The 14,844-nt window shown below is 40.3% G+C and overlaps 1 protein-coding gene across 1 annotated transcript in view; it reads left to right on the top strand.

The window, feature by feature from the left end:
- Znf346 (zinc finger protein 346) overlaps positions 1 to 14,622 on the top strand; it is a 51,066-nt gene extending 36,444 nt beyond the window's left edge. The window contains exons 6-7 of the mRNA XM_026398211.2: positions 11,637 to 11,730; positions 14,408 to 14,622. Of these exons, the coding sequence (XP_026253996.1) occupies positions 11,637 to 11,730; positions 14,408 to 14,495 (182 nt within the window). The 3' untranslated portion in view covers positions 14,496 to 14,622. The remainder of the gene's footprint in view (positions 1 to 11,636; positions 11,731 to 14,407) is intronic.
- Positions 14,623 to 14,844: the final 222 nt, after the last annotated feature.

The raw sequence follows: 14,844 nt of genomic DNA, 5'->3' as shown, positions 1-14,844 counted from the left end.
CCAGCCTCAGCAACCACAAGGCATTAAGCAACTCAGTGAGAACCTGTCTTTAAATAAAATACAAATTAAGGCTGGGGATGAGGCTCAGTGGTCGAGTGCCCCTGAGTTCAATCTCCAGTACCAAAAAAAAAAAAAAAACACTTGTCTAAATTTTTCTTATTGTTGAATTCTTTTAAATTTAACTTTTTGTTTGTGTGTTTTTTAATTAAAAACTGTTTTCGGTTTTTTGGTAGTGCTTTTCACAGATGCTGACCTTCAACAGATTAGGGCAGAATCTCATGTTCTAGTAGTTCTTTATTACACCAGAAAGAGAAAAGTTTGCCTTGATGTCAGCAGAATTTAAACCCTGCACTAAAGCTTTGCCTCCCTACCCTGGTTTGGTTATATTAAATAGGAGATATTGATATCAAAAAAAATTACTAAAACTAGCTAGGTGCAGGGGCATATATGTATAATCCCAGTGACTCGGGAGACTGAGGCAGGAAGGAGGATAGCAAGTTTGAGAATAACCTAGGCAATTTAGCAAGATTCTCAGCAATTTGGCAAAAACCTGTCTCAAAATTAAAATAAATAAAGACTGGAGATGCCTCTGGTTTCCATCCCCAGCATCACAAAAATAAAATAAATAAATATTATTTCCCTTAAGGAAAAAACAAACAATAGCCGGGCACAGTGGTGCACACCTGTAATCCCAGTGGCTCGGGAGGCTGAGGCGGAGGATTGTGAGTTCAAAGGCAGCCTCACAATTTAGCAAGGCCCTAAGAAATCCAGCAATTATTTCCCTTAAAGAAATAATCTTTATTTATTTTGTACTCTTACTAAGTATTCAGCTCACTAAACTCTTGCTCACAAAGTGACCAGCTTCATGCTTGGGGAAAAAATAGAAATATAGGACCATTAATAATGTACTAAGGACCAGGCACAGTGATGCACCTGTAATCCCGGAGTCTGAGGCAGGAGGATCGAAAGTTCAAAGCCAACTTCAGCAAAAGTGAAGCTCTAGGCAACTCAGTGAGACCCTGTCTCTAAACAAAATACATAACAGGACTAGGGATGTGGCTCAGTGGTAAAGTGCTTGCCCAGCATGCTCAAGACCCTGGGTTTGATTCTTACTACTGCAAAGAAAAAAGGAGGGAGATATATAAATTGTAGGTAAATGAATATTTGGGGAAAATGTTCAACATCACAGATCTTCAGGGAAATGCAAATCGAAATCACAGTGACATGTCATCTCACCCCAGTTAGAATGGCTATTATCAAAAAAATGTATAAACTGAGTATGGTGGCTCACACCTGTAATTCCAGTGATTCAGGGGGCTGAGGCAGGAGGATTGCAACCTCAAGGCCAGCCTGGACAGTTTACTAAGACCCTGTTTCAAAATTTTAAAAAACTGGGCTAAAGATGTAGCTCAGTATTAGAGTGCCTGTCTAGCATGCATGGGGCCCTGGGTTCAGTCCTACAAAGTAAATAGGTAAAATACTCATGAAATACCTTAATTTTAAAAATTGCCAGGCATAGTGGTGCATGCCTATAATCTCTGGCTCAGGAGGCTAAGGCAGGAAGATTGCATGTTCAAAGCCAGCTCAGCAATTTGGAGAGGCTCTAAGCAACTTAGCATGACCCTACCTCATAATTTAAAAAATAAATAAATAAAAGAGGCTGGGGACATGGCTCAGTGGTTAAACACTCCTGGGTTCAATCCCCCACCAAAAAAAAGGACTGCGAATGTAACTCAGTGGTTAAGCATCCCTGAGTTTGAGCCCCAGTACAATTAAAAGGAAAAAACAACAGCCAGGCACAGTAGTGCACACCTGTAATCCCAGCGGCTCAGGAGGCTGAGGCAGGAGGATTATGGGTTCAAAGCAAGCCTCACAATTTAGCAAGGCCGTAAGCAACTCAGCAAACCCTGTCTCTAAATATAATACAAAAAAGGGTTGGGAATGTGGTTCAGTGATTGAGCGCCCCTGAGTTCAATCCATAGTACCAAAACAACATCAACAACAACAAAAGTTGGTAGAGTTGAATAGAAGGAATAACTTTTGGTATTCTATACCATACTTCAATAACTATCATGAGCAAGAATTAATAAAATATTTCAAAATAAAAAGAAATGATAATTGTCTGAGATGATAGATAATTACCCTGGTCACATCATTACACATTATATATGTGTGTTGAAATGTCACAGTATACACAATAATTACGTAAATTCTCTGTGTCAATTAAAAATAAAAATGTAGACTGGTGGTGTGATAATAAACCTGTAATCACAGCTATTTAGGAGGCTGAGGAAGGACTACAAGTTTGAGGCCAGCCGGACACATTATTGAGACTGTCTCTCTAAGTAAAAAATTTAAAAAGGGGCTAAGGATGTAGTTTAGTGGTAGAGTGCCCCCAGGTTTAATCTCCAGTACCAAACTCAATTTGTTTTTAAATCAATATGGGCTGAGGGGGAAGATCCTGACATCCATCCCTAGCAACACCCCCCCCCAAAAAAAGTATGTATTTTAGCAACTTTTATAACATGCTAACACATTTTTAGAATAACTATTGTACAGTAGAATTTTCTCCCCAGAACAGAAAAACCTAGTTTCATTTCATATGAAACTAACTTATTTTATTTATGTGTCTGGGTAAAAAATGGCTTTATAAATTAAAAAGTGTACTAGCTTCTTTATAGTTAAATATACCTTTCTGAAGAGTTAACAATTCTGTAGAAATAACTACTAATATGTAGATTTTTGTGCCTTATTTTTGAGACCTCATTGAAATTGTTATCCCTGAATATTTAGGCACTAAGAGAACTTGAGAAAGTTACTTCATGAATGTGTGGAAACTGAAAATGGACTCTATATCTTTGGTGACAAAAAGGTAACATTGGTTTTTTTTGTTTTGTTTTGTTTTTTAGCAGCACTTTGAATTAAACCTAGGACTCCTATCTCTGAGCTATATTCCCAGCCCTTTTATTTTATTTTGAGATAGGGTCTTTCTAAGGTGCCAAGGCTGGCCTCAAACTTGCAGTTCCTCTTGCTGCAGCCTTCCAAGTGTCTGGGTTTACAGGTGTGCACTACCACACCTGATAGTATCAATGTTTTCAATAGAAAATATTGACCCCAATTTGCAGAATATAGATTCTGGTTCCTAGAGTCATACAATGTAAAGATTATAAATATCCTGGTGTCCAGTCCAGAGAGGACTTGCTAGGTAAAGAATATTAGACTTATGCAAAAGCCTAGTTTTAATTTTTATAACTTAAATTTGGTGCTTTTGGTGGTTTTGTTGTTGTTGTTGTTCAAACCAAAGGATATCTCTTCTAACCTCAGAAATAACTTATTAAAATTAAAACTTTCCATGAATGGAATGTTCATTTTATGCATTTGATTTTTTATTTTTTGCTTTTGAACCCAGGGCCTTGTGTATGCTAGGCCTACATAGACTACAGTCCTATGCTGATTATTTCAAGTTTAAAATACACAGAGAAAAATATTTTAGAAAAATCTCTTTTTCTCTTTCCCTTCTAAGTTTCTTCTATTCCTTCTCTTCTTCCCCCTCCTTTTCCTTTCCTTCTCCCCTTATTTGAAATAAATTCCAGTCTAAAACTAATTTACCTATTATCAGCTCTAGATGCATGTGGCAGTCAGCCCAGATAACAGTGATTTAAGAATGTTATGCACATTCATTCCAGCATAATGGATTTTCAAAAGAACTCAGATTTGAAGAGGTAGAAGATTATAAATTGTCTGAAAACTCAGTCTAGGAGACATAAATATAATCAGTGTTTATACTGTGGCCTTTCTAAAGACATTGACACTTTGTTCAGTGCAGTGTGGATATTTTGGAATAGATAGGATATAGATTTTATATTTGTATTGTTTGATTTATACCTGCAGAATAGACATTTCATTGTGTAAAATTCCCACTGTTCTGGGAAAACCTTTTGTTTTGATCTTAAATTGTTTTTTGTTTGTTTGTTTGTTGTGTTACTGCAAATTGAACCCAGAGCTTCATGCATGCTAGGCAAGTGGTCTACCACTGAGCGACATCCCCAGCCCCAACCCTTATTTTAATTTTTTTGATATAGGGTCTTGCTAAGTTGCTGAGGCTGGCTTTGAACTTGTGATCCTCCTGCCTCTGCCTCCCATGTAGCTGGAATTATAGGTGTGCACCACTGTGCCTGACTTTTGGTTTTTTGTTTTGTTTTTCAGTATTTTTTAGTCATAGATGGACACAATATCTTTATTTCCTCATTTATTTTTTTATGGTGTTGGCTTGAACCCAGTGCCTCACACTTGGGAGGCAAGCACTCAACCCCTGAGCTATAAGCCCAGCCCCTTGATTTGTTTTTTGACTTGGAATTTTCCTTTTTAAAAAACTGGTTTTTGATACCAGAGATTGAACCCATTGGTGCTTAACCACTGAGCCACATCCCCAGCCTTTTTTTTTTTTTTTTTGAGACAGGGTCTCGAAAATTTGCTTAGGGCTTTGCTAAGTTACTGAGGCTGGCTTTGAACTTGCAATCCTTCTGCCTCAGACTCTTAAGTCACTGGGATTTTGGTTGTGCACTATCTCACACAGCTAAAAAGAACCAAGTATCTAGAGCTATAAAGTACTTCATGAGTTTCTAAAGCTGACCTCCTACTTGAAAATCATGACCCTATGTTAACCCTATCCTATTATTAAAATGTGGACATTTATTGTATATTCATTAAATTATAATGTTAATAGTCTTGTCCTACATGGCACATATAAAAATTAATACATTTGTTTTAGTAAACAGAAGTAAACCTAAGTATCATGTTCTTTTTTTTTTTTTTTTTTTTTTTTTTTGGCACCAGGGATTGAACCCAGGGGCTCTTAACCACTGAGTCACATCCCCAGCCCTTTTTATATTTTATTTAGAGATAGGGTCTTGCTGTGTTGCTTAGGGCCTTACTAAGTTGCTGAGGCTGGCTTTGAACTCTCGATCCTCCTGCCTCAGCCTCAGCCTCCCGAGCGTCTGGGATTACTGATGTGTGCCACCGCACCTAGCTCATGTCCCTTTTTGATATTAATATATGTATTATGTAGCTTGATTTTTTTTTTTTTTTTTTTTTTGTAGTCGAGGTCAAATAAAAATACAGTCCTTCTTGAAAGGGGGGAGGGCTGGGGGGAATCATGAACTGAAATTGAATTCCATGCATGTATGAGTTCGTCAGGATGAATCAAACTACTGTAACTGTAAAAATTATATTGAAAATAAAAATATGCTGGGCTGGGGATGTGGCTCAAGCGGTAGCGTGATCGCCTGGCATGCATGCGGCCTGGGTTCGATTCTCAGCACCACATACAAACAAAGATGTTGTGTCCGCCAATAACTAAAAAATAAATATTAAAATTCTCTCTCTCTCTTTCTCTCTCTCACTCTCTCTTTAAAAAAAATAAAATAAAAAGAAAATAAAAATATGCATTATAATTTAATCCCTATGGCATTCCTGTAAATAAGTATGAATTTCCCACTTGAATAAAAGTAAAACTCAGTGACTTATTCAAGGTGATACTGCTGATATTGATAAGTGACAATCATGGATCTCTTTCTAATACCAAAACCTAGTAGAAGTTCATATTAGAAAAGATAGGAGCTTGGACTACAGTAGCAGTGGACAAGTAGACAGAAGTAAATAGATTCAAGAGGTGCATAAAAAGCAAAATTGCCGGGCTGGGGATGTGGATCAAGCGGTAGCGTGCTCTCCTGTTCGAGTTCGATCCTTAGCACCACATACAAATAAAGATGTGTTCGCCGAAAACTAAAAAATAAATATTAAAAATTCTCATTCTCTCTCTCTCTCTCTCTCTCTCTTTAAAAAATTTTTAAAAAAAGAAAGTAAAATTGCCAATGGGAATTGAAGGAAAGTAAGAAGGGTGGTGCCCAGATGTAATCTTAAGATATTAGATCCATTACTATGTTTTGTCAACTTGAGCTTAAGAGGCCTATGAGACATCACAGATACTGAAGAGGCAGTTGGACATACAGTTCTGGAGCTCAAAGGATAGAGAAAGAAAGAAAAGTTTCTCTTCTCATTATGTTAGGTTGAGCCACATGAAGTCACTGTTTCTGTAGGTTAGAAACTATCGATAATGTCATGTTTTAGCCTAATAATAATTACAAGTCAGGGGAATAAATGAAATCCCTTATAGAGGTTTTGTTTTGTTTCATTTTGAGTTTTTTTTTCTTTGCTTTTATGTTTTGTTTTGGTGTTTGCTTTTGTTTCGGTACAAAAGATTGACCAGAGGCCTTCTATCACCAAGACATATCCCCAACCCTTTTTAAGATTTTTATATTAAAACAGGGTCTCAGTAAGTTGTTGAGGCTATTCTCAAAATTATGATCCTCCTGCCTCAGCCTGCCACCCAAGTGGCTGGAATTACAGGCATGTACCCCAGGTCTTTACAGAGTTTAGAGAGAGATCTAACTGAGGATCTAAGATTGAGCCCTTTGGAAATTCTGATGACAACATGGAGGAACCTTGAAGACAGTATGCTAAATGAAATAAGTCAGTCACAAAAGGACAAATATTGTATGATTTCACTTAAGTGAGGCATCTAGAGTAATCAGACTCATGGGAACAAAAGTATATAGAATGGTGGGGGCAGGGGGCAAAGGAAAGTGGGGAGTTGTTTAATGAGTATAGAGCTTCAGTTTTACAAGACGAAAGAGTTTTAGAGATTACTTGAACAACAGTGTGAGTGTGCTTGACACCACAAAACTATACACTTAAAAATGGTTTAGAGGGCTGGGGATATAGCTCAGTTGGTAGAGTGCTTGCCTCACATGCACAAGGCCCTGGGTTCAATTCCCAGCACCACACACACATACACACACACGCACACACACATATGCACAAAATGATTTAGATTACCAAGTGCTGTAGTATACACCTGTAATCCCAGCTACTTAAGAGGCTGAGACAGGAGGATCGAAAGTTTGAGGCCATCTTGGGCAACTTAGTGAGATCCTGTCTCAAAATAAAAAGGGCTGGGAATGTAGCTCAAAGGTAGAGGGCTTGCCTAGAATGCATTGGGCCCTGAGTTCAATTCTCAACATTAAAAGGGATGGGGGGGGGTAGCTAAGTGGGGGAGTGTTAGCTTGTTAGTGCTCATGTGACTTCAAGTTCAATCATAATAAAATCATAATAATAAAGAAGAAAATGAGAGAAAGAAAGAAAAAGAGGATGGAGCCCTCTGGGATGCCAGTATTAAATGGTAGGTTCAAGAGAAGGTAGCACAGCTGGGAATGTAGCTCAGTGCGGAGCTTTTGTCTAGTATGCACAAGGCCTGGCATATCATCCCCAGTACTGGAGGGGAGGGGGGAGATGGAAAAAAGATGCTGAGAAGGAACAACCAGAGGAGAAAATTCAAATGTCAAAAGCCAAAGCTGAGAGAATTTGAAGAAGGGAGCAATTGCTAGTTCTGTCAGATATGAGGGGGCCTAATAAGTATTCATTTTGTCCATTAAATTAAGATACACGGAAGCCACTATTGGCCTCAGAAAGACTATTCATGTCTTTGTATGTAATGGGTAGGTGACAAAGTGGTTGAGAGACAAGGAAATGGAGAAACAAGTACAGAAAAGTATAGACAGCTCTTTCAAGAGGCATGTTAGTAAAGGGCAAGAGAAAATAAAGGTAACAGTAGAGGGCTGGGGTTGTGGCTCAGCAGTACAGCGCTCGCCTAACATGTGCGAGGCCCCGGTTCAATCCTCAGCACCACATAAAAATAAATAAATAAATAAAGGTATTGTGTCTGACTACAACTTAAAAAAAAAAAAAGAAAGGTAATAGTAGAGAAGGAAGTAGGATGGGAGAAAGACTTCCATCGACTTAAGACAAATGACATTCTTCTGCTATAGTCTTTTCTAAATAAACCATGTTTAAAAATCAGCTCTAGGGCTGGGGATATAGCTCAGTTGGTAGAGTGCCTGCCTAGCATTCAAAAGACCCTGAGTTCAATTCCCAGCACCACCAAAAAAAAAAAAAAAAAAATCAGCTCTAGAGCCAGGCATGGTGGTTCACCTTGCAATTCCAGGAGCTCAGGAGGCTGAGGCAAGAGGATCACAAGATGCAAGCCAGCCTCAGCAATTTAGCAAGTCCCTAAACAACTTAGCCAGACTCTGTCTCAAAATAAAAAACAAAAGGGGATGTAGCTCAGTGAGTCTAATCCCTGGTACCAAAAAAAAACAAAGTTACTCTAGCAACTTATACTTCATAAAATCATACAGGTAAACCAGAATATTGGACATGTAAAACAAGCAACTGGAAATTCACTTAATGTATATACTAGGCAAATCTTGTTTTAGAAGTTCTAATAAATTCTACAGTTGCCCCAAATAATAATTTGAATGTAGCTTACAGATAAGCAAATAGTGTGTTGAGATCTTGTTCCTCCAAGGGAACACAGGAGAGTCCAGAGGGGCTTTGCAGAGGGCAAGTTCTGCTCTGACTCCACATAAACCCCTAAACTTCTCTAAGAATGCTTCTTACTCTGGAAAATGGAAATAACCATCTCACTTGCAGGGTATATAAACCCAAAGACATAAATACACAAACTTCTAGCATGGTGTCTGATGTTTAACAGGTAGTAGGCTTTGTGAACTGAGATTGTAGCTAAATGGTCGAGAGCACTTTCCCAGCATGCATGAGGTCCTAGGTTCTATTCCTGGCTCTGAAAAAAAAAAAGAAAAAGAAAGAAAGAGAGTGGGCTTTGTAATCTGTGCACCAGTGGTGGTTGTCAACCCCACACCACTCCAGGTCCCACCCCTGACCTTGAGGGAAGAATAGTTCTGCTAGTCCCTTATATTGTGTTTTCCTTGAAGATGGTGAACCATGATACTGACCTTAAATGTCTAGAAAGGACTTAAATTCTTATTGCAATTGTTTTCTCCTTTGCATACTTTAAAGGGATGTGTCTTCCAGGTATGCTTGAAGATATAAAGGAAACAAATGTAACTAGGAATATTGGTTAACTGCTAGAGTAAAGGACATTGTCTATGTTGTCAAGAGCTGCAGCTGCCATGGAAATCTTCAGATACTCTCTGGGGGCTGGGGTTGTGGCTCAGTGGTGGAACGCTTGCCTAGCATGTGTAAGGCACTGGGTTCCATCCTCAGCACCACATAAAAATAAATAAAGATATTGTGTCTATCTACAACTAAAAGAAAAAAAAAAAAGATACCTTCTGCCTCTCCCTCTTTGCCAGCATGACTCACAGAGCCCATAAGAGTAAAACAGTAACAGTGACAAAAGCGTACATTTGGTCCTGGCATGGTGGCACACACCTGTAATCCCAATGACTCAGAAGGCTGGGGCAGAAGGATCACAAGTTCAAGGCCAGCCTTAGCAACTTAATGAGACCCTGTCTCAAAAAACAAGCCAGGTGCAGTGGTGCACACCTGTAATCCCAGTATCTCAGGAGGCTGAGGCAGCAGGATTGCAAGTTCAAAGCCAGCCTCAGCAAAAAGCAAGACACTAGCCACTCAATAAGACCCTGTCTCTAAATAAAATACGAAATAGAGCTGAGGATATGGCTTAGTGGTTGAGTGCCTCTGACTTCAATTGCCAGTACCGAAAAATAAAATAAAAAGAGCTGGGGATAGCTCAGAGGAAAAGCATACCTGGGTTCAATCCCCAATACCAAAAGGCAGGGGGAAGCTCAGATTTATTGAGCACTATGTGCCAGATACTTTTATTTAGGTGTTGATGAACTTTTATTTTATTTATTTATTTATATGCAGTGCTGAGAATCAAACCTAATGCCTCACACATGCTAGGCAAGTGCTCTACCACTGAGCCACAACCCCAGCCCAGAAAATTTTATTTAAATTATCATAATAACCTCATATAGTTGGTACTAATATCCACCCCATTTTATAGGTCAGGAACCTGAGTCTTAGAGGAGCCTCTCTTATGTATGCATGAGGAAAACAAATCTCAGAGAGGTTAGGTAACTGGCCTGTAGTCCCACAGGTAACAAATGGTAGAACTGAAATTTGAACCTAGGTGACCTCACCTCAAAGCTGTGAGACTTCAAGGTAGCAAATGGTATCAGAGCCACAGGGGCCTTCAAGTTGTGTGTACAGCTGCTTGTCTTACAACAGTTAACACCTGGCATTCTAGAATCAGTAAACCTTTGTAATCAACCAAGCCTGTTTGCCACTTAACTAACTCTGTGCTCCTGGGCATGTGACTCTGGCTTAATTTTGCCATCTACAAAATGACGGTTATGCCAGGCACAGTGGCACATGCCTATAATCCCAGCAGATTGGGAAACTGAGGCAGGAGGATCACAAGTTCAAGGCCACTTCTATGACTTGTCTCAAAATAAAAAATTAAAAGGACTGGGGAGGCCCTGGGTCTCCTCCAGCACTTTCTGACTGGCGTTGTTTGTGGCTGCTGGAGAGTCATGGTCTGTATTGACCCCTGCACGGAACTAGTAGCCAGATACAGCTTAGTGGTAAAGCAACCCTGGATTCAATACCTAGTACCATAAAATAAATAAATAAAGTTATAATTCTTTTTTTTTAATATTTATTTTTTAGTTTTCAGTAGACACAACATCTTTGTTTGTATGTGGTGCTGAGGATTGAACCCGGGTCGCACTGCCAGGCGAGCGCGCTACCGCTTGAGCCACATCCCCAGCCCACAGTTATAATTTTTACAGGATCGTTATGCAAAGTAAACATTATATAAAATGCATGCCTATGTCAGGCATTTGGTAAAGAGTAGCTATTTTATTGTAAGCACCAGGATTATGAATTGTAATGCAATTGGTTTGCAGTTGAGAAAAGCTAAGGATTAGAGAAAGGAAGGGATTTGGCCAAATCACATAAAGATAGAACCAGGAGTCAAGTAATATCTCAGCTCCTCATTTACTGTTAGGCCATATGGAGGAAGGCCACTCTGTCACTGGAGCAGCCCTGATAGGGAGACAGGGTATCTGTGAGCCCCAAGGTAAAAAGACAGATGGGTTTTCATAACAGATATGCTCATTAATTACTATTATTGCAAGCTCAAGAAAAGTGGCACTTTCCCGGAGGTCCATGGTGAAGGGCATACTTAAAAAGGCCACTTAGCACAGTCAAGGTAGGAAAAATAGTTAACACCAAGTGTCACCTCTTTGTTCTGTCATTCTTTCATTTACTCAACAGACAGTCTAGGTAGGCTTTTTTTTTTTTTTTTTTTTTTGATACCAGGGATTGAACTCAGGAGCACTCAACCACATCCCCAGTCCTACTTTGTATTGTATTTAGAGACAGGGTCTCACTGAGTTGCTTAGCACCTCCCTGAGTTGCTAAGACTGGCTCTGAACTTGTAATCCTCCTGCCTCAGCCTCTCGAGGCACTGTGATCACAGGCATGCATGACCACACCTGAGGTGGGCTTTTTGCTGGCGCTGGCAACATAGGAAAATAAGGTTCTATAGGGAGCACATAGGCTCCCAGGCTACCTCCTCCACACTGTGGCCTCTGGGTTTCTCATCTGGGCCACTCTGTTCACCCCCAACCCATCAGTCCTCAGAAGGGCATTTGCACTCCCTCCAAAAAGCAACAGTCCCCAGTCACTTCTTATTGGATAACTAAATATCTTGATTTTGATGTGTGTTTCAGCTGGGAAGGGCTACCCCTGCAAGACGTGTAAGATAGTGCTGAACTCCATAGAACAGTACCAAGCTCACGTCAGCGGCTTCAAACACAAGAACCAGTGAGTAAACATTTTTGAAATTCAAAGGTCTGCAGCAGGAGCCCAGGCTTTTTAAGTCAGAACAAAGCCAGGTAGTCCCAGGTTTAAGCAGAACTCTGGTAATCTCAGTCAACATAAGACAAATCAGTTAACAGGAAAAAGTGTCTCCTCTTCCATCAACTTCTTCTTCCATCAGCTTCTCCCTAGTCTTTGGACCAGCCAGACTGAAGGATTTTGTAGAGAATCATAGATGATTTCTGTTGTGGTCCCCTAAGAGTACCCTTTTCCTGATCTGTAACAACCGACTACAGAGAAGTGTGATTTTTTTCCCCCCAACTAGCCTGAAGACCCTTGTCTTTACACCATCAATTTTGCAGCAGGAGCTCCCTCTATAGGTTATTACCAGATAGGACTAGATTCTTTCACTAGGTGACCAAGTGTTTATTGAATACCCAAATGGTTGCCCCAAAACAGACTCAGTACCTATTCTATGACCTTACATTCTAATGGGAGGAGACAAACTAAGCAAATGAACAATCAATAAAAATTGTGCTGAGTGGGGCTAGGGATGTAGTGATAGAGTACTTGACTAGCAAATGTAAGGTTCTGGGTTCTACTCCCAGCTCCACCTCCCCACCCCTCAAAAAAATTGTGATAAGTGGGTTGAACAGGTGAACATAGTGATGATCATCTTGAACGTGAATAGCATTCATTGAACCTCTGTTCTGTTGTGGGCCATATGCAAAGCAAATTCTCTCATGTTATCCTCATAACAACCTTGGAAGGAAGGAGTTATTACTCTCATTTTACAGATATAGGCAACCAACATTCAAAGTGATGTGGTGAGTCAGGGCCGTGATTCAAACTAAAACCTGTCTGATTCACATTGTGTTCCTCCCAGCACATGACGCTGAGGGGGAAGTCATGGTACTATGTGATATGAAGAGGACAGGTCCTAGCCAGGAATGCCAGTGTGCTTCTGTCCCTCCCCCTCTAAAGGGAAATGTATAGTGTAAACAATGTGCTATAACATAACCTTCTCGAATGGTCATCATAATCCCCATTTTATACAAGAGGAAATTGAGTGCCAGGCCAGAAAATCTGCTGAAATGATTACTTTGACTTTGGTGTTGATTGTGCATTGCTCACTGAGCCAAGTGAATTAAAGGTAGAAGTAATACAGAGTGTTGGAATAAAAAATATCTTTGGTCCTCTACTCTGCCCAGAATTTCCTCTCCCACACTATAACAGATCTTCCTCCTTATCTGTAGGTAAATCTTTAATTTGGAGAACTCTTGGGACTTATCTTAGATACAGACTTGATACAAGCCCCAGCATCCTAGGCTGGCACTCAAATAGCGTTTCAGCATATCTTGCAGTGTGACTAGTGGTAGTTTCAGTAAACAACCTAGAGCCAGCCAGAGGCTTGTCCTGAAGTGACTCAAACTAGAAAATTATGGTTTTATAGTTCTGTTCCTAAACTTCTCAGATGAGTGGCCTTGGGCAAGTCAATAAACCTCTCTGAGTCTCTATTTCTTCTGCAAGTTTAAAGCTCTAATGTGTTGAACAAATAAACACTTACATCTCATTAAATTCTCAACAGCTCAAAAATAGGACATCCCCTTCATTTTCAACCAGAGGAAGCCAAATATCACTTACCTTAAGTGACTTGCCCAAGATCACATAGTTACTTGGAATTAGACCAAGGATTCATACTTAGTATTTAACTGCAAACCCCATTTGTTTTGCTCCATCACTACCAAGTGGAACTCACCAGCCTCACATTACTGTCTGGGTGAGGATTAGAAATATGTGAAATGTGAAATGGCCAGGCATGGTGGCACACACTTGTAATCTCCACAGCTCGGGAGACTGAGACAGGAGGATTGCAAGTTCAAAGCCAGCTTCAGCAAAAAGCAAGGCACTAAGCAACTCAGATCCTGTCTTTAAATAAAATACAAAATAGGGCTGGCTCAGTAGTCAAGTGCCCCTGAGTTCAATCCCCAATACACAAAAAAAGGAAGAAATATGTGAAGTGCTAGTGCCAATAAGTTGTATATATTAAAGGTAGACTTTGATTTATTCAACAAATATTTACTCAACACCTATTATGTGCTGGGCTCTGTTTTAGAGACTGGGGATACAATAGACACCAAGACCAGTGTTGTCTCTGATACTTTGGTTCCTCCCTCTAGAAATAGAAACAGATCCTAAACAAATCCATAAACAAGTGAGGCAATATCAAGTGGTACTATGTCCCTAGAAAATGGGTTAGAGAGTGACAGGAGAGCCACATTTGATTGAATGTGAGGGGGAGAATGGTGTGGAATAAGGTTGGTAGGGTAAGTATCCAGGCCAAGTAGGCAGAGTAAATGGTTTGGTATAGTGGAAGGGCATGGGCTGCAGTCCTGAATCTACCACTAAAAAACTTACTTTGGGCCAGCCCTTTAAATTTTCTGAACTTTAGTTTACTTGTGTGTAAAATGGGGATTCAGAATTACCACAAGAATGAAATAGGATAATGGAAAGTGTGCACCATCCATCCTGTCCTGCATTCAGCAGACCTTGTAGAGGAAAGCCACCCTGCTTCCTCTTCCCAGGTACTTGAAGAGCCATGCTACCATTAGAATAAGGGACTTGACACCTCATTAACAGCATGCCACACACTGACCCTGTGCTTTGTTGGTTCTCATTTCAGGTCACCAAAAACAATGGTATCACCCTTGGGCCAGATTCCAGTACAAAGGCAACCCACTCAGAAAGACTCAAGCACCTTAGAAGACTAGAGGTTTCTGTCTAGCACTCCACACTGGACCAGCCAAGAGCCAGCTTCCTATGACTGTGGTCAGCCCCTGGCTCCCTCTTCCTCCTTTCTTACAGTAGGAGAATAAGTAGCCCAGAGGAAGAATTGGGCCACAGACAGCCTCTGATAGGTCCAGGCAAACCTGCACCCGCTCCACCCTGTGGTATGGGTCCTGTTGGTCATGACGGGGAAGCAGGGGTCTTGAGACGACGTGGGTGGTAGATTGGAGGATGGCTTTTCCTCTTCCTCAGCCCTACTGGGCCTCACGTCCTGTGGCCCCAGCACCTGCTTTTTCTCTAAAGGTCAGTTTGGGGTCAGTTCTTACAGCTAAA

Source organism: Urocitellus parryii, chromosome 1, assembly GCF_045843805.1.
Source record: "Urocitellus parryii isolate mUroPar1 chromosome 1, mUroPar1.hap1, whole genome shotgun sequence".
Classification (NCBI taxonomy): Eukaryota; Metazoa; Chordata; class Mammalia; order Rodentia; family Sciuridae; genus Urocitellus; species Urocitellus parryii.
This window is presented reverse-complemented; position numbering and strand designations above follow the sequence as displayed.